At 43.2% G+C, this 18,506-nt stretch overlaps 1 protein-coding gene across 6 annotated transcripts in view; it reads right to left on the bottom strand.

The window, feature by feature from the left end:
- The window catches only part of C3H4orf36 (chromosome 3 C4orf36 homolog), a 55,045-nt gene extending 45,701 nt beyond the window's left edge, over positions 1–9,344 (bottom strand). For 2 of the 6 annotated variants that reach the window (XM_071093335.1, XM_011737763.3), the window contains exons 1-4: positions 9,000–9,143; positions 8,176–8,313; positions 5,480–5,634; positions 4,908–5,252 (exon numbers count right to left, since the gene is read on the bottom strand). In XM_071093335.1, the coding sequence (XP_070949436.1) occupies positions 5,119–5,252; positions 5,480–5,634; positions 8,176–8,240 (354 nt within the window). In that variant the 5' untranslated portion in view covers positions 8,241–8,313; positions 9,000–9,143 and the 3' untranslated portion in view covers positions 4,908–5,118. Of the gene's footprint in view, positions 1–4,907; positions 5,253–5,479; positions 5,635–8,175; positions 8,314–8,911; positions 9,144–9,325 lie in introns of those variants that run through there. The other 4 variants (XM_011737764.3, XM_071093336.1, XM_071093337.1 and 1 more) reach the window with 4 other exon arrangements.
- Positions 9,345–18,506: the final 9,162 nt, after the last annotated feature.

Genomic DNA, 18,506 nt, shown 5'->3' with positions numbered 1-18,506 from the left:
ACACAACCATGCCTGGATAATTTTCTTTTTATTTTTTGTAGAGACGAGGTCTCACTATATTGCTCAAATTGTTCTAAACTCCTGGTCTCAAGCAATCCTCCCACCTTGGCCTCCCAAAGTTCTGGGATTACAGGCATGAACCACCGAGCCCAGCCTACCAGCAGATTTTTGAGCAGAAGGCCTGCAGGCCAGGGCCAGGTGTGGTGTCTCACACCAATACTCCTAGCACCTTGGGAGGCCAAGGTGAGCGGATCGCTTGAGGTGAGGAGTTTGAGACCAGCCTGGCCAACATGGTAAAACCCCGTCTCTACTAAAAATACAAAAATTAGCCAGGCATGGTGGTGCTACTCGGGAGCATGAGGCAGGAGAACTGCTTGAGCCCAGGAGGCAGAGGTTGCAGTAAGCCGAGATTGCGCCACTGCACTCCAGCCTGGGTGACGGAGCGAGACTCTTTCTCAAGTAAAAGAAACCCTCCAGGCCAGAAGGGAGTGAAGTAATATATTCAAAGTGCTAAAATGGAAAAAGCTGCCAACCAACAACAGTACGTCTGGCAAAACTGTCCTTCAAAAATTTTTAAAAATTAAAACTTTCCCAGATAAACAAAAGCTGAGGAGGTTCATTACCACTAGGCCTTCCCCCTACAAGAAATACTAAAGAGACTCCTTCAAGTTGAAACAAAAAGACATTAGACAGCAACACAAAACCATAGAAAAATATAAAACTCTCTGGTAAAGGTAAATATGTAGATAAAATATAGAATTAGGCCAGGTGCAGTGGCTCACACCTGTAGTCCTAGCACTTTGGGAGGCCAAGGCAGGCAGATCACCTGAGGTCAAGAGTTCGAGACAAGCCTGGTCAACATGGCAAAATCCTGTCTCTACTAAAATTAGCTGGGCATGGTGGCGCATGCCTGTAATCCCAGCTACTCAGGAAGCTGAGGCAGGAAAAGTGCATGAACCCAGGAGGTGGAGGTTGCAGTGAGCCGAGATCACACCACTTGACTCCCCTGGGCAACAGAGTGAGATTCCGTCTCAAAAAAATTTTAAAAAATTGTATATATATATATAATTCTATAATATTGTAAGCAGTGTAATGTTGTTGTATAGATCACTTTTAAGTTTGGCATAGAATCTAAAAAACAAAAGCATAAAAAATAACTATAAATTATGTTAATGAATACACAATATAGAAATATATAATTTCTAACAGCAATGCCAAAGTGGGGGAAAGTGGAGAGGTAAAGAACTAGAATTTTTGTATGCCACTGAAGTTGAATTGTTATCAGTTTTAATTAAATTGTTATAACTTTAAAATGTTTTATGTAAAAATGGTATATTTGTTCATTCTGACCTTTGGCTTGAACTGTTTTAGTCCCATATTCGGTCATATCATGGCTATCTCCTGATTTTAAAAAAGTACCCTATCATACAAAGACTACCAAAAAAAATTAGCCATGCATGGTGGGATCATAAGCAGCTATAGTCCCAAGTAGCTGGGATTGCTTGAGTTTAGGAGTTCAAAGTTGAAGTGAGCAATGATCATACTAGTGCACCCCAGCCTGGGCAACAGAGCCAGACCCTGTCTCTAAAAAATTTTTTTAATTAAAAAAATAAAAAATAAGAAAGCAACTATCAAGTGCATTCTATTATGGATCTTTCACCATCTGATTTTTTTTTTTTTTTTTTTGAGGAGTTTCACTCTTGTTTCCCAGGTTGGAGTACAATGGTGTGATCTCAGCTCACTGCAACCTCCACCTCCTGGGTTCAAGTGATTCTCCTCCTGCCTCAGCCTCCCGACTAGCTGGGATTACAGGTACATGCCACCATGCCTGGCTAATTTTTTGTAGTTTTAGTAGAGATGAGGTTTCACCATGTTGGCCAGGTTGGTCTTGAACTCCTGACCTCAGGTGATCCACCCATCTCAGCCTCCCAAAGTACTGGGATTATAGGTGTGAACCACCATGCCCAGCCCTGAAAATGTTCCATCAATGAATGTCTATTGAGTAACTATATAAGTTAGGCATTGGAACACTAACATAAGAACGTTCCTTTCCTGCTGTTAGGGCATTTCAAGAGAGAGAGACATACACACATATTACTCAATTTTGCAATGTAATTTTATTTCAATATGTGCAGTTTTCAGAGGCTCAGAAACATCTGCCTAAAATCATGATTAACAGAATCTCAAAGCTAGAAGCAGGACTCCTCTCTCAAGAAAATCATGAAGAACTAAAGCTTTCTCAAATTCCATCTTTTCTCAAGGAGCGTTAAAATATTTTGTTCTGGCAAACTTTTAACAAACAGATACATGTTTCATTCATTTTCAACATTATGAAAAAGAATATGTGATCTGAGAGATCAAAACAGATGCCTCTTTATCAACTAAGATAGTCCATAAGGTTAAGGAAATAAAACTTACTATAGCATCAAGGGGCTCAGGGCTCAGTTGACATGACAACTTCCTAAATTCTTACCCCTAGAAGAAAAACTACACTCTTGCTAAACTCCATACCAACAGGAGCTATCACAGCCCTCCTGACCCTGATTTACATCCCAGACCACTGCAACTCTGATTCAACAGAAGACCAGCCTTACAAACCTTCTTTTATGAAAAGCAACTGCAGACCTTAAGCCAGTTTCTGCCAGCTTATACAGGCTGCTCATGAACTGTCTTTGTGCCCTGTAGTTCACTTTTGATGTAGAGCCAAACTCCACCTTATTTTAATGCTAAAACCCCATCCCAAAGTGAACATGGGAAGTACGTTACATATATGTTTGCCCATTGCACATGTGCTTGACTACCTTCATACATATGTACAGCTTTTCCCCCAAAACCTGCTGAATACGTATTACTTTATTGCGTGATACAGGCCCTGGGAGGCCTAAAATCCAGCCTGCGCTTTCCCTCTTCGAAGAAAGAGCACCTTCAGTCCACTCCAGAGACTCTCTTCCCAGTTCGCTAACTGACATCACCAGTAAAACTCTCCTTTCTACTATTTAGCCATCCTGAAGGTCTTTTGGACAACAGATGGAAGCATATTACTTATACTCCCAATTAATGCCACTAACTGAAAGTGCCAGGTTGTGAAGTGAGGTATGACATGCTTAGGGCTCCCTGGTGGCTCCAGAGGGCAGACCACAAAATGATATCTATGCTCCTGGGTTACACAGTGGGGACATCAGGATGTGACATTTTTGCACACAAATTCTCCATGCTACTTTTAAGAGAAAGACATAAATGACAAGTTGATTATCAGGGATGATGACTTTTAAAGAGAAATGATCAGGATTTGCCATAGGTACAGCGGCCTTAATTTGAACTAAAAATTCAGGTCAGATGGTCGGGCAAGTAGTACATATATATTGTAAGAATAAAACCAAATTTTTTAAATTTCAAGACTTCTGGTCTGTACAAAGGTCAAGAGAGTCAGCCCAATATAGATTATACCTAGATTATAATGATAGTGATACTCACAGTAATGGCTAACACCAGAGTAATTCTCATTGTGTGCCTGGCAGTTTTCATTTAATCCTATGAAGTAGGTATACCTGTATTACCCCGATTTTACAAATGAGAAAACAAGCAGAAACAAGGTAACTTATCCCAGCTCACATAGCAATAAGCAGCTGAGCTAGGATTTGAAGAAAGGCACCCAGGTCTAAAGTCTATACTCTTGCACAGTATGCCACAGTGCCTTTCATAATGAAATGAAGCTAAGATACTAGAAGATCAGCCAGGCACGGTGGCTCACACCTGTAATCCCAGCACTTTGGGAGGCCAAGGTGGGCAGATAACTTGAGGTCAGAAGTTCAAGACCACCCTGGCCAATATGGTGAAATCCCGTCTCTACTAAAAAATACAAAAATTAGCTAGGTGTGGTGGTGCATGCCTGTAGTCCCAGCCACTCGGGATACTGAGGCACGAGAATTGTTTGAATCTGGGAGGCAGAGGTTACAGTGAAACTTCCACTCCAGCCTGGGTGGGAAAAAGAAAATATCAGAAGATCCTAAAATGCTTACTAAATCATCTAAAAAACACTACACTGTGCTCAAAAGTAACATTAATATCCAAGTATGCTTTATTGGTTCAAATGCTAGAAGAATTGGTTCATCCAAATCCAATACTTTCCAGTTAATCAATTCCCCATCCCCCAGTCTGTGTTTTTCTCATAAGACCTTCTGTGTATTTTCATGTCACTTTCACATAACTATGTGTGTTCCATATGCTTCAGGGTCATTCCAGATAGAAAATAAGAAATTAGGCAGAAGGAAAAAGATTGACTTTTTTTGTTTTTGTTTTTTGAGACACGTTTTCACTCTGCCCTCCAAGCTGGAGTGCAGTGGCATGATCACAGCTCAATGCAGCCTCAAACTCCTGGACTCAAGGGATCCTCCCATCTCAGCCTCCCAAGTAGCTGGGACTATAGGCACAGCACCACGCTCAGTTAATTTTTTAATTTTTTGTAGAGACCAGGCTGGTCCCAAACTCCTGGGCCCAAGCGAGTCTCCCACCTCAGTCTCCCAAAGTACTGAGATTATAAGCATGAGCCATCACCTCCAGCCTGACAATTTTTCTAGAACAAAAACAAAGTAAGCCCTACTTGCTACTTTAAAGTACCACATGTGAATATTCAATGATGTTTCATTGAAATTGGAAACTAGAGAAGTACTAAAAATGAAGTCTATTATTTTTCTTAACCAAATGAAATGTTTCAGTTTATCATTTTTAAGAGAATTTCTCTCTTGCCTTCTTTTTGGTCCCTCCTTGGGATCTCAAAGATGCATATTCAAGAGGTCTTTTGAAAACAATGCAGCTGAAGAAATTTCCTCTTCTTTTAGTTCAATTTTACAAAAATTAAAATGAACAGCACAAACGACTCAACTCCAAATGCATTTTCATCTACTTACAGTGCTGTAGCTTGTGATACAAGGAACAAGAGTATGTCAGGGACTCAGAAGATCTGTCAGAGCTGGCCATTAACCCACAGCTGTGGGCAGTGGCCCATCCACCAGTGGGCATTCAAATATCTGCCCCGAACTTTACACAGTGAAACGTCCAGAGACCTTCATCCCCTTTGGATGCAAGAGACAGAGTACAGATTCAGTCATGAGCTGACTGTCATTTAGATGGAAGAGGTCTTCTCAAACCGGCTGGCCTTTCCCTCAGGAGAAGCTTAATTTCCTCAGATGTATTTTCTTGACATTTCAGTTTACAAAGACGCTTCCCTTCATACTCCCTTTCGAGTTTGATGGCTGAAAAAGAAAATACACAAAACAATCTGACATACATTTTTCATCAGGCATAACTAAGTCAAAACTGAATATCATACAGCAAAATCCATATGCTTGAATAATAAACAAGATGACAGAGCTACAAAGATAGGAGGTATGGGTGTAAATACACGGATTTAAACATTTCTCTGATAAGCAAATGACACACACAATTTATAACTTATTAAAGCAGAACTTAAGGAACTTACATTCTGCAGAAGGGAGCAGTCCATCTTTAACGGTGTTACATTTTGTGAGCTGCACAGAACCACCAAATGAAATTTCTTCCAAGAAAGGCAACTTGATATTGGCTAGGTTTGTGTACCAGTTCTTTGCAAGCAGTGCAAGATCCCAAGGTTCCTGTCTGGGGCAAAAATTCATTAATGCATTCAATAAATGTTGATTAAGCACCTACCATGTGAGATGTAGAAGACATTAATTCTCGGTTCCATCTGCCACTAGACATTTTGGTTTATGGGGTGGGGAGTTGTTCAGAATTTTCCAGAGTTGTAATTCCAGACAGGAGAGGGAGATTTATGTTAACTAATATAGAGATAATACTGAACAATGACCAGAAATTACACCAGGAACTTTGATTCAGCCTCCATGAAGTCAATCCAGTCTTTCCATGTAAGAGGATGTAGATGCCTATAATCCCAGCACTGTGGGAGGCAGAGGCAGGAGGATCGCTGGGGGCCAGAAGGCCAAGACCAGCCTAGGCAATGTAATGAGATCTCATTTCTACAAAAAATCAAAAAATTAGCCGAATGTGGTGGCACAGGCCTGTGGTTCCAGCTACAAAACAGGCTGCAGCAGGAGGATCACTTGAGCCCGGGAGGCTAAGGCTGAGACTGCACTGAGGTGACAGAGTGATACCCTGTCTTGATAAAAAAAAATAAAGATCTCTAGCTGGGCATGGTGGCTCATGCCTGTAATTCCAGCACTTTAGGAGACCAAGGTGGATCACTTGAGGACAGGAGTTTGAGACTAGCCTGGGCAACAAAGTGAGACCCCATCTCTACCAAAAATAAAACAAATTCACCGGGCACTGTGGTGCGTGCCTGTCATCCCAGTTACTCAGGAGGCTGAGGTGGGAGGATCACTCAAGCCCACGAGGTACACAACATTCCAGCCTGCACTTCAGAGTGAGACCCTGTCTGGAAAGAAGAAAGAAAGGAAGGAAGGAAGGAAGGAAGGAAGGAAGGAAGGAAGGAAGGAAGGAAGGAAGGAAGGAAGGAAGGAAGGAAGGAAGGAAGGAAGGAAGGAAGGAAGGAAGGAAGGGAGGGAGGGAGGGAAGGAGGGAGGGAGGGAGGGAGACTGAGGTGCAGAGAACAATTTGCCCAAGGTCACAAAGCCATTGGTTGTGAAGTTGGGATCTGAACCCAGGAAGTCAAACTCCAGAATCAGTGCTCTTGCCTATTAGGCTATACAAGATATGTTGGAAGGCGGTGGGCAGAGCAAAGTTCAATATGATTCCATGTGTTAAAAAGACATATGTGTGTGTGTATACATGTGTGTATGTGTCTTGTGTAGCCACAGAAATTCTAGAAAACATATAAGACATTGTACCTCTGAGTGGAAATCAGGAATGGGAATGGGGAGATATATCATTTTTATCTACCTTTCATACGCTAGATGTTTTTAGTGTATTGTTTTTACAATCCTTTAAAAACACTGAATCAAAAAAAAAAGCCCCAGGTAGGGAGTTACCTTGGCAAATGAACTCTAAAGAGCGCTACTACCATTCTGTTCCCCTTGACTTGGCTATTCTTATAAATAGTATGATATCAAATACTATCTTGAGAGAATGAAAGAGAATGAAATCTCTGGTGTTACAGAGATTGTTCATGACATAAAGTTCTGCATAACTAAAACCATGGAATCAGTGCTTTAAGTCATTCTCAGAAATAGGAGTATCTTCACATAAAAATTATGTTTATAATGATACTTAGTATAATGGTACTTGTCCATAGTTCAAGGTCTAAACACATACTAAACTGACAAAACTAAACAAAATGCAACAGTGAGTTTTCTCTGAATTTCCTATAGCTCTGGTTTTATAATCCCATAGGGAATCTTCATTTACTTCATAGAATATTGTTTAAAAGACAAATTCAGTTGACACCTAATCAAATGTTTAAGAGAGGAAAAGACTGCACTACAATATCACAGAGTGAAACTACTGTGTGGTTGCAACACGTGCTCACGATGCGTTCACTGGATGACAGGCAATGTGCAAGTACTTTACATACATGACTTCATTTATAATCCACACCGCATAGCCAATTGTTATACGCATCTTGCAAATGCAGAGATCAAGGAGGAAGAAGGTGGCCTTAGGGAACTGGGGGCAGGGCCAGGCTTAGAGTCCAGGTCTTCTTGATTGGAAACCATCCACTGCCTGCCAAAGTATACAGGATACAAAACCAACCCTTTCTGCCAGCTACTTAGGTGCTCTGTTAAGATACATCTGACACCGGGGCATTTTTTTGGTAGACGCGGAGGATCTAAACAAAGTTTTTTAAAAGATGTGGGTGGAAGCAGAAAATGCTGTCTTGGAACAAGAAGACCCCGAGTCTAGCCCTGACATTTCCTTACTACAGGACTGTGACTTTGATCAAACTTCTCTGAACCTCAGTTTTCTCACTTGAAAGTGTTGTTGTGTTGTAAAGACCAAGTAAGATAATCAGGAATGGGATTAACTTATAAAAGCAGTTGCGTTAAAAAAAAAAAAAAAAAAATTCAGAACCCAGACACCTGAAAATACTTCATATAGCCCAGTATCTCATGAGGAGCATAGAGCGTCCAGTCATTTTACTTAACAAAGATACTCCCCACCCCAGTCAATGCTTACCCTGATTTTAAATAAATATATATATATATATATATATATACACACACTTACACATTATAACAACTGCCCCGCAAAATGGTTTTCACTGTGTTCTTTCTTGGCAATCCATACGCCATGGCGAGTTATTACAGTACGACTTCCTTACGTAGGTGCCTGGTGGAATGTCACAGATAACTCTGTTCACTTTACCTGAAATGATTGCAACGCACCTAATTAATGCTTCTCACATAAATATTTTGTAGCCAAACAATAGAAAAAAATTTTTCTGAATGTCAGAAAGTCCTTAATAAGTGTTCAATGAACTTGAACCCCAAATGTAAAACCATGTTCTCTTTCATTTTTCCATGAACTCATTTTTTCATTTCTTGCCACCGAATAAGAAGAAAATGCCAGGCAAGTTTCATCATCCTGAGACAAAGTTTCGGTGTCGTGCTCTCTGCCCCTGCCTGAGCCTGCCAAACCAGCTCCAACACCGCTGCGCCAAAATGTGTCTGACCGTGGCAGTGCTGAGCGACCAAAGGCTCTGCCTGCACAGGAACCACCCGCCCCAGCCCGGGCACTTTGAGCAGAACAATCTTTCCCAGGTTTTCCCTCATTCAAAACTCTCAGCACCACTCCCGCGCCCCGCCCTTGCACGCCGATTCGGGGCGAGTCTCTTTCCCTTCCCTGGACGCGCAGAGCCCGGGAGGAACCGGTTCCCGGGACGGGTGGGGGCCTCGGCAGCCTACAGAGCCCGAGGCTAAGGGACCGGCCTCAGCCTCGGCTCCTTCCCACGCCGGAGCCCCACCCTGCCTCCGACTCGCCAGGAACGCGCTGCGGGCGCGGGGCTTCCAGGGTGGCGGGTCCCAGCGAGCCGGCGCTGGCTGCTTGGTTACCCGGACTCGAGGGGCTCAGAGGGTCGCGGCCGGGAAAAGGAGGACAGAGCGCGCCGCGCTAACCGCACATGGCCGCGCACACGCCTCGGGGCCGCGCCGCGGGCACACGCGTCCTTCCCGCTCGCGGCGGGCGCCGAGTGTGGGGCTCCCCGCGTCACGCCGGAGCCTCAATAAAGGGCTTTGTGGGGCCCGCCCCACCCGTCAGGGAGGGGACGCGGGGCCCGGGAGACGCGCCCCCGCGGGGTCAGCTCTCTGGCTACAGGGCCCAGGCAGGCAGCGCTCTCGGAACCCAGCCAACCAGCCAAAGAGAGGGCTGTAAGCCAGACCTTTCCTGGGAAGGACGCTTTCCAATGTAGGGGGCTGCATCCAAGCGATCTGGACTTTGTTTGGGGGCGCCATTTCAAGAAATGTACCCAGTCCTGGCTGCTAACATCTGGGGAACCGAAGCCCTGTTGCCAGCGTTCTCACGCTGCAGTGGGCGAAGGCAGTGAGCTCAAAGCCCACGTGTGATATTTTAGATGTTCGTGTTCACAGCAAGACAGCATCAGTTTCTAAAGTCATTATTACACTGTGGTGACTGCGTATTTCTTCATTTGAATACATCAGATGGCCACCCCTTGTGGTCAAATGAAACGAGCTTACATTTCCATTTTGGATGAGGGTTTTGATGTCAGAATAGGTTTGGAATTCTAGCTCTACCACTTAAGATTTAACTTTAAGATTTCACATATGTCACTGCTCTAAGCATCAATTTCTTCATCTATAAAACAAAGATAATGCTCTATATCTTAGAGGGTTGTTGTGAGGATGAAATATCCTGTCCTGAGATTCTTCACCACGTGATAAGTGCCTAATTGACTGTGAGCCTAATAACAACTTTATGAAATAGGCAAGAAGGATACTACTCATTATTCCAATTGTGGTGCCGACGAATGAGTTCAGGATGGTTAAAGGACTTCCCAGAGTCACATGGCAAGTTCCAAAGCCAAATTTTAAAGATAAACACAGATGGGCCGGGCACGGTGGATGGGCCAGGCGCGTGGCTCATGCCTGTAATCCCAGCACGTTGGGAGGCTGTGAGGGGCGGATCACGAGGTCAAGGAGTTCGAGACCAGCCTGGCCAACATGGTGAAACCCTATCTCTACTAAAAATATAAAAATTAGCCAGGTGTGGTGGCACGCGCCTGTAGTCCCAGCTATTCAGGAGGCTCAGACAGGAGAATTGCTTGAACCTGGGAGATTGAGGTTGCAGTGAGCCGTGATCGCACCATTGGCACCACTGCACTCCAGCCTGGGCAACAGAGTGAGACTCCGTCTCAAAAAATAAATAAATAAAAATAAAAATAAACACAGTAACCTTTCCACCTGACAAGCAACTTCTGATCCTTCTAATTAGAGTAGGCTCGCGGGGCTGACCCATCTTTCAAAGGTGCTTTTGTGCCTCCCAGAAACTGGAAAGTGAGGACTCACTCACTCGCTCTTCAGCATTTCTGCTCTACCACCAACGAAAAGTGAGCACCGAGGAGTGAGGGCGGATGTTTTCTTTCCACAAAGAATGTTGAAACCCTCGATGGACTGTGAGACCAGTGTACTACAGATTTTGGCCTGAATTTTTATTTTTTTATTATTTTTTTGAGACGGAGTCTCGCTCTGTCGCCCAGGCTTGAGTGCAGTGGAGGATCTCAGCTCACGGCAAGCGCCGTCTCCCGGGTTCACGCCATTCTCCTGCCTCAGCCTCCCGAGTAGCTGGGACTACAGGCGTCCGCCACCACGCCCGGCTAATTTTTGAATTTTTAGTAGAGATGGGGTTTCACTGTGTTAGTCAGGATGGTCTCGATCTCCTGACCTCGTGATCCGCCCGCCTCAGTCTCCCAAAGTGCTGGGATTATAGCCGTGAGCCACCGCGCCCGGCCTTTGGCCTGAATTTTTAAAAATGAGTTAGCATAGAATGGCGAATAAAATTAGAGTACATCACACAAATAAGTGTAAGAAGGTATTGTTTTGTGGCACTTTCATTTCTGTTATATGTAAAACACGCATACATGTGTGTGTGTTCAGGCTCAATGTACAGCCCTTACAATGGGTCTAAAAAATTTGAAAGGCAATTTCTTAGGTGATTTTATTTTAGAGATGAAAAAACAGAGACAGAGAAGTTATTTGAGGTTATATCAAGATAGGGAACAGGCCACCTTAGAATTGAAGCTCCTCATGGTTCTATGGCATGATATCTTTTTATAGATGTAGAAATAGGTCCAGAGCCACACTGGAAGAGGTCATGCCTGTGATTTATTTATACAGGAACTCCATTTCCAGCATATGTATAAAATTCCTGACAATTGTGTTTAGTTATTTCCTGTGTGACTCGCTATGAACAAATATGGTGGACATTACAGCCTATGACTTCTGAGATAAGGTCATAAAAGGTATTGTAGCTTCCTTCTTGCAGTCTCTCCTGGGTCACTCACCCTAGGAGAGACTGGCTGCCATTTGAAAGGACACTCAAGCTGCCTTATGGAGAAATTATTATGGAATTGTAGCTTTTGCCACCAACCATGTGACTGAACCATCTTGGAAGCAGATTCTTCAAGGCCCAGTCGAGCCTTCAGATAACTTTAGCCCAACTGAGGTCTTGACTGAAACTTCATGAGAAATGCTGAGCCAGAACCACCCAGCTAAGTCACCCCAGCATTCCTGGCTTTCAGAAAATATAGGATAATAAAGATTCATCATAGTTGGGCACAGTGGCTCATGCCTGTAATCTCAACACTATGGGAGGCTGAGACAGCAGGATCACTTGAGCCTGGGAGTTCAAGACCAGCCTGGGCACCATAGAGAGACCCCATCTTTACAAAAAGTAGAAAAAAACTTAGCTGGATGTGGTGGCACACACCTGTAGGCCCAACTACTCCAGAGGCTGAGGCAGGAGGATCCCTTGAGCCCACGAGGTCGAGGCTGCAGTGAGCTATGATCACCACCGCACTCCAGCCTGAGTGGCAGAATGAGACCCTGTCTCAATTAAAAAAAAAAAAAGAAATCATTATTTCCTCATTTTAAGCTACCAACTTTTGAGATAATGGTTACACAACAATAGATAGCATTAGATAGCAATAGATACCACTAAATATCTTATTGTAGAAGGAATGTTTTATATAGAGGAAAATGGTCATAGTTTTATAATTAAGATTAATGCTAAAATTAAAATGAACAGTAAAACACATTACACTTTACAGACATTTGCCATCCAGGACCACTTAAGATCCTTAATATTGTCAACACAAAAAAATACATGGTATCTGCCACTTCCCTGTATGTATTTTAAAATAATACAATTTTCTAGAAGGTGCATATCCAAAAGAGATCTGGTTTCCTCACAATGACTATTTCAGTATATCCTTTTGAAATAGCAAATTCTTTCTACAATTTCTTTCTCTCTCTCTCCCTCTTTCCCTCTATTTCTGTCTCTGTCTCTGTTGATGTCTCTATACATATCTCTATTGCTATCTCTATTCATCTTTTCGCCCTGCTTTGCTGGTGTCCTACACACATCTTCCTATTAGGTAAGGCTTCACCCATCTCTTCTACGCCAGAAAATTAGCAAGTATCGTTTTAATTGGTTAAGAGAGCATTGCTGCCACCTAGTGTTAAAACTAAAGCACAAGAAGGAATGCAAAAGATAATCATCAACACCTAACACAGAAACAATAATAGTGTGGTAACATTTACTATGTTTTAAGTACTGTTCAATGTACTTCATATACATTGTCTCACTTAATTATCACACAATAAATGCTACTATTAATTTAGGGGTGGGATTTTAGGGATATTAGAGAAGAAAAAATGGCGGTACCTCAAACACGAATAACTTTTCTAAGGTCACAGGATTTGAACCCAAGACTGCCTTATTCAGTCTTTTTTTTGTGCTGTCCTCATCACACAGCACTACATATTCTCCCAGGACTATAATTAGGGCAAGGTTTTAGATTATACATTTGAAAACATTTTCGCAACTACCCTTTTCAAATATTATGATAATTTCTCATGACATACATGTATATATGTGTATGTATCGTCATTCTAGCTTCTAAAAGTGACATTTTATTTCTTTTAACTTAATGTGTAAATCACAAAATGCAGCTTACAGTTTTCTAATGGCTATTATAAAACCTCTCTAGTAATGACACCAATTCTAGCATAATGACAAAACAACACATCTTCAAAAACTTTAAAATCACCAAATAACAGTCTTAAATATTCTCTACCTTTCTGTACTAGTTTCTATTTGTCTCACCTGTCTGGCCACTCCTGTGCTTATTTCTCTCATTCTTCTCTCCCTTAAATGTATGTCTGCCCATAATCCATTTGTTCTGCCTCAGTACTCTCAGCGGCTCTGCTCTCACTAATGTAACTACCATTTCTCATTGGATGGGTCCCAGATCTGATTCTCTAGCCAGCCTTGGCTTCTCTCCTAGATGCATATCAGTTTGTGGCAACCTCCTACTGGACTATCTTGTTCAGACGAAAATTTCAACATAACCAAAATGTAATTCACCTCCTACTCGTTAACCATCTCCTCTGTCTATCTTTTCTATTTCTGGGAATGGCCCATGAGTCTCCTATGAGCCAGGCTTAGAGGACTGGAGTCATTTTTAAAGTATATTGCTGGCCACCTACTCCATGCTAGCCATCATTCTTCGCCACTTTACACTGCATCTGATCCTCACAGATTAAGGGGGAAGAAACTAATACTTTCCCTAGTACAGTTAAGGGGGAAAAAAAGTTTAAAGGGCTATAAAATGGCCAGGCACAGCAGTTCATTCCTGTAATCCCAGCACTTTGGGGGGCCGAGGTATGTGGATCACTTGAGTTCAAGAGTTCAAGACCAGCCTGAGCAGCATGGCGAAACCCTGTCTCTACAAAATACACAAAAATTAGCTGGGTGTGTTGGCACGTACCTGTAGTTCCAGTTACTCAGAAGGTTGAGGTAGGAGGATTGCTTGAGCGTGGGAGGCGGAGGTTGCAGTGAGCTGAGATTGCGCCACTGCACTCCAGCCTGGGTGAATGAGTGAGACTCTGTCTCCAAAAAAAAAAAAAGAAAGAAAAGAAAAGAAAAAATACGTACATAAAGGGCTATAAAAGTGATTTGTTTATGATTACACAACTAGTAAGTTGCAGAGTCAGATTTGAACCCAGGTCAGTTTTACTCCTGAGCTACCTCTTTTAAGTTCTCTGGATTCTCTGACCCGACCACAGTTCCTGTATCCATAAAACTCCCATTGTATCCTTACAAAAACATTCATCCACTCACCCATTTTTGCTGCTCTAGAGTGGGTTTCTATATCTTAGACACATTATTGTATGACCAAAGCAGACAATAGTGGCTGCAGCTGGTGGTAGACTTCTCTACTGTTCTTAGAGGTAGAAGTCACAATCTCCAGGTGCCCTATTCCTTGGGAGACAAAGCAGGTCAGCATCGATTATCCTGTTCCAAGATATAGCATGGGATTTACAGCCTAGGATCCTCTGCAGAGTTGGAGTAGCGGGAATCCCTGGCTGGTTCTCAGGCTGGCACCACCAAACCTGCATCTGCCATGGAGCAGCTTATACCAGGAGAACTCAGCCCCTGACAATCACACTTGAATTCCTCCCTTGGGCAAACACAAAGCATTAGTTCTAAGAATAGGAAAAAAAAAAAAAAAAAGTATTTCCTTACACATCTTAATACATGAGACCTTTAGGGTGTTACAGTGTAACCCTATAAAGTACTAATTAAAGCAAAGGATGTACCTGCTTCAGTTCAATTGAAGTTTCAATTTCATGCTGACTTATATTGTTGCTTTAAAAGTATATCATTGAGGCCAGGCAAAGTGGCTCACGCTTGTAATCCCAGCACATTAGGAAGCCAAGGTGGGCAGATCACTTGAGGCCAGGAGTTCAAGACCAGCCTGGCCAACATAGTGAAACTCTGTCTCTACTAAAAATGCAAAAATTAGCCAGGTGTGGTGGCACGTGCCTGTAGTCCCAGCTACTTGGGAGGCTGAGACACAAGAATCGCTTGAGCCCGGGAGGCAGAGGTTGCAGTGAGCCGAGATCACGCCACTGCCCTCCACTCTGGGTGACAGAGTAAGACTCTGTCTCTAAATAAATGAATAAAAATATATCATGGGTCGAGTGCTGGGGGTCACACCTGTAATCCCAGCACTTCGGGAGGCCAACGTGGGCAGATGGCTTGAGCCCAGGAGTTCGAGACCAGGCTGGGTAACATGGTAAAACCCTTCTCTATTTTTTTAAATAAATAATTAAAAGAATAAAAAGAGCATATCATTAGTTTGAAACTAGGAGAAATTAGAAAACTGAGATAAGATCTCTAATTATAAATATTATTTTTAAATGAGTCACATTTTATTGGCTTTTAAAATATATTATAAATGGAAGGCCGGGTGCAGTGGCTCACGCCTGTAATCCCAGCACTTTGGGAGGCCGAGGCGGGTGGATCACCTGAGGTCGGGAGTTCGAGACCAGCCTGACCAACATGGAGAAACCCCGTCTCTACTAAAAATACAAAATTAGCTGGGCCTGGTGGCACATGCCTATAATCCCAGCTACTAGGGAGGCTGAGGCAGGAGAATTGCTTGAACCTGGGAGGCAGAGGTTGTGGTGAGCCGAGATCGTGCCATTGCACTCCAGCCTGGGCAATGAGAGTGAAACTCTGCCACAAAAAAAAATATATATATATATATATAAATGGAACACCTATAGTCCGCACTACTCAGGAGACTGAGGCAAGAGGATTACTTGAGCCCAGGAGTTCCAGGAGGTGGTGCTGTACGATCACACCTGTAAACAGCCACTGCGCTTCAGCCTGGGCAACATAGCAAGGCCCCATCTCTAAAAGTAAAAATCAAATTTTAAAATCCCATTCAACTGAACTCTTCCTGAGGAAATGGAGGCCAGAACAAGAGGCCGAGTGCTCTGATAGAAAGTCTAATCATGAAATTCAAGAAATCTGAACCTGCCAGGGACAGTGGCTCATACCTATAATCCCAGCACTTTGGGAGACCGAGGTGGGAGGATCACTCGAGCCCAGGAGGTCAAGGCTGCAGTGAGCCATGATTGTGCCACTATACTCCAGCCTGGTCAACAGAGTGAGACCCTGTCTTAAAAATACGGAACTTCTCTCACTGAAGCACTGACCTCCTAATGATAAATCTGCCTGGGGATTTTACTCCTTAATTCTTTTTTGTCTGCTTGCTCCTCTAAAACAAATTCTTAATTGTTTCTCAGCTTCTTAGTTCCACAGTGCCAACTATAAATCAAAGGACACCCCTGCAGTTCATTAGTAGACATTGCAATCTTTGTGCTTTTAATTATATATTGCATATTTGAGAAAGGAAAAAATGGAGATAAAATAATGCCAGAAATCCCCACAGAACCAAGAGTTGTAGGAAAAAAAGACAAAATAAATAAAATAGTAACATTTAAAAATTAAAATAATGCCAGAACAAGCTTATGCCTATCCCAACATTAAGCAAAGTCTCTAACATGTATTTAAGTAGTCTTATAGAGTCTACTCAGTTTCTAAATCTGGTATTCCATTCTAAATTTCAGGAAGCGCCAGGCACAGTGGCTCACTCCTGTGATCCCAGCACTTTTAAGAGGCAGTGGTGGACAGATTGCTGAAGTCCAGGAGTTTGAGACCCACCTGGGAAATATGAGACCTTGTCTCTACAGAGACATACATATATATATACACATACACACACATACATATATATGTCAAATGTGGTGGTGCATGCCTGTAGTCCCAGCTACTCAGGAGGCTGAGGTGGGAGGATCACTTGAGCCTGACAGGCAGAAGTTGCTGTGAGCCGAGGTAGTGCCTCTGCAGTCCAGCATAGGCGATAGAGCAAGCCCCTGTCTCAAAATAAATAAATAAAATTTTATGAAATTGGAAATGTTCGAATAATACTTCAAATGCCAGAAAATGCTTTACATTTTGCAAAGAGTGAGTCTTTAAAAGAAGACTTGAAACCCCACAAGCAGAGTGTGACAATTCATGACTTTCTAGTAAGTTTCATAAAAACTAGTACTGGCCTTACACCTCTAGCCAAAATGTAGATGTGGTAAGCAGAATTCTTTTTTTTTTTTTTCTTTGAAACTGAGTCTCATTCTGTCGCCCAGGCTGGAGTGCAGTGGCGCAATCTCGGCTCACTGCAACCTCCACCTCCTGGGTTCAAGCGATTCTCCTGCCTCAGCCTCCTGAGTAGCTGGGACTACAAGCGCGCGCTACCATGCACAGCTAATTTTTGTATTTTTAGTAGAGACACGGTTTCACCATGTTGGCCAGGCTGGTCTTGAACTCCTGACCTCAAATGATCCGCCCACCTCGGCCTCCCAAAGTTCTGGGGTTATAGGCGTGAGCCACTGCACCTGGCAGTAGGCAGAATTTTAAGATGGTTCCTGTTACTGGGGGCTTTGTATCCCCCATCCCAAAAATTAATATGTTGAAATTCTAACCCCAAGTATTTCAGACTGTGACTTTATTTGAAGATAGGGCCTTCAAAGAGGTGATTAAGGTAAAATAAGGTCACAGGGGTGGGTCCTAATCCAATATGACTGGTGTCCTTATAAAACGAGATCAGGACACAGAAATGCAAGAGGAAAGACCATGTGTACTACAGAAAGGCCAGACCGCTCTTTCTCTGGCCAGGTTGGTTAGCACACACACGCTTGCCCTGACCTTGGCTCCCTCCGTGGTTTTGGAATCTAAAGCTGGTGAGCCAAAGAAGCAGGGAGAGTAGAGAAGCTGTCCTGCCCGTGATGCCTGAAATCACACTGGACTTCAACACCAGGATAAAGGCACGCCGTAGCTAACAGCACAGTGAAGGAGTCAGATGCATGAGCCCTACTACCAGACTGCCTGGGTTTGGATCCCTGCACCACCTCTGACAAACTATGTATCTGATGCTAGATATCCTAGCATCAGACAGGTAATTCTTGGACATTACGATTTTCCTCAACACAGCAGCCAGAGTGAGCTGTTCAAATTGTAAGCCAGGGCATGACGCTCTGCCCAAATCCTGCAGCAGTGGTCCCTTTTATTTTATTTTATTTTTTTTTTTTGAGACAAAGTCTGGCTCTGTTGCCCAGGCTGGAATGCAGCAGCACAATCTCGGCTCACCGCAAACTCCGCCTCCCGGGTTCAAGCAATTCTCCCACTTCAGCCTCCCAAGTAGCTGGGGTTACAGGCACACACCACCATACCTGGCTAATTTTTGTATTTTTAGTAGAGATGGGGTTTCACCATGTTGGCCAGGCTGGTCTGAAACTCCTGACTTCAAGTGATCCAACCGCCTTGGCCTCTCAAAGTGCTGGGATTACAGATGTGAGCCACTCCGCCCTGCCAATGGTTCCCTTTTCATTTGGAGAAAACAATCAAAGTTCTCACAATGACCCACAGATTCTACCTGATCTCTTCTCTCTTTCTCTCTCTCTTTCTCTCTCTCTCTC

This window comes from Macaca nemestrina, chromosome 3 (assembly GCF_043159975.1).
Source record: "Macaca nemestrina isolate mMacNem1 chromosome 3, mMacNem.hap1, whole genome shotgun sequence".
NCBI classification, from domain to species: domain Eukaryota; kingdom Metazoa; phylum Chordata; class Mammalia; order Primates; family Cercopithecidae; genus Macaca; species Macaca nemestrina.
This window is presented reverse-complemented; position numbering and strand designations above follow the sequence as displayed.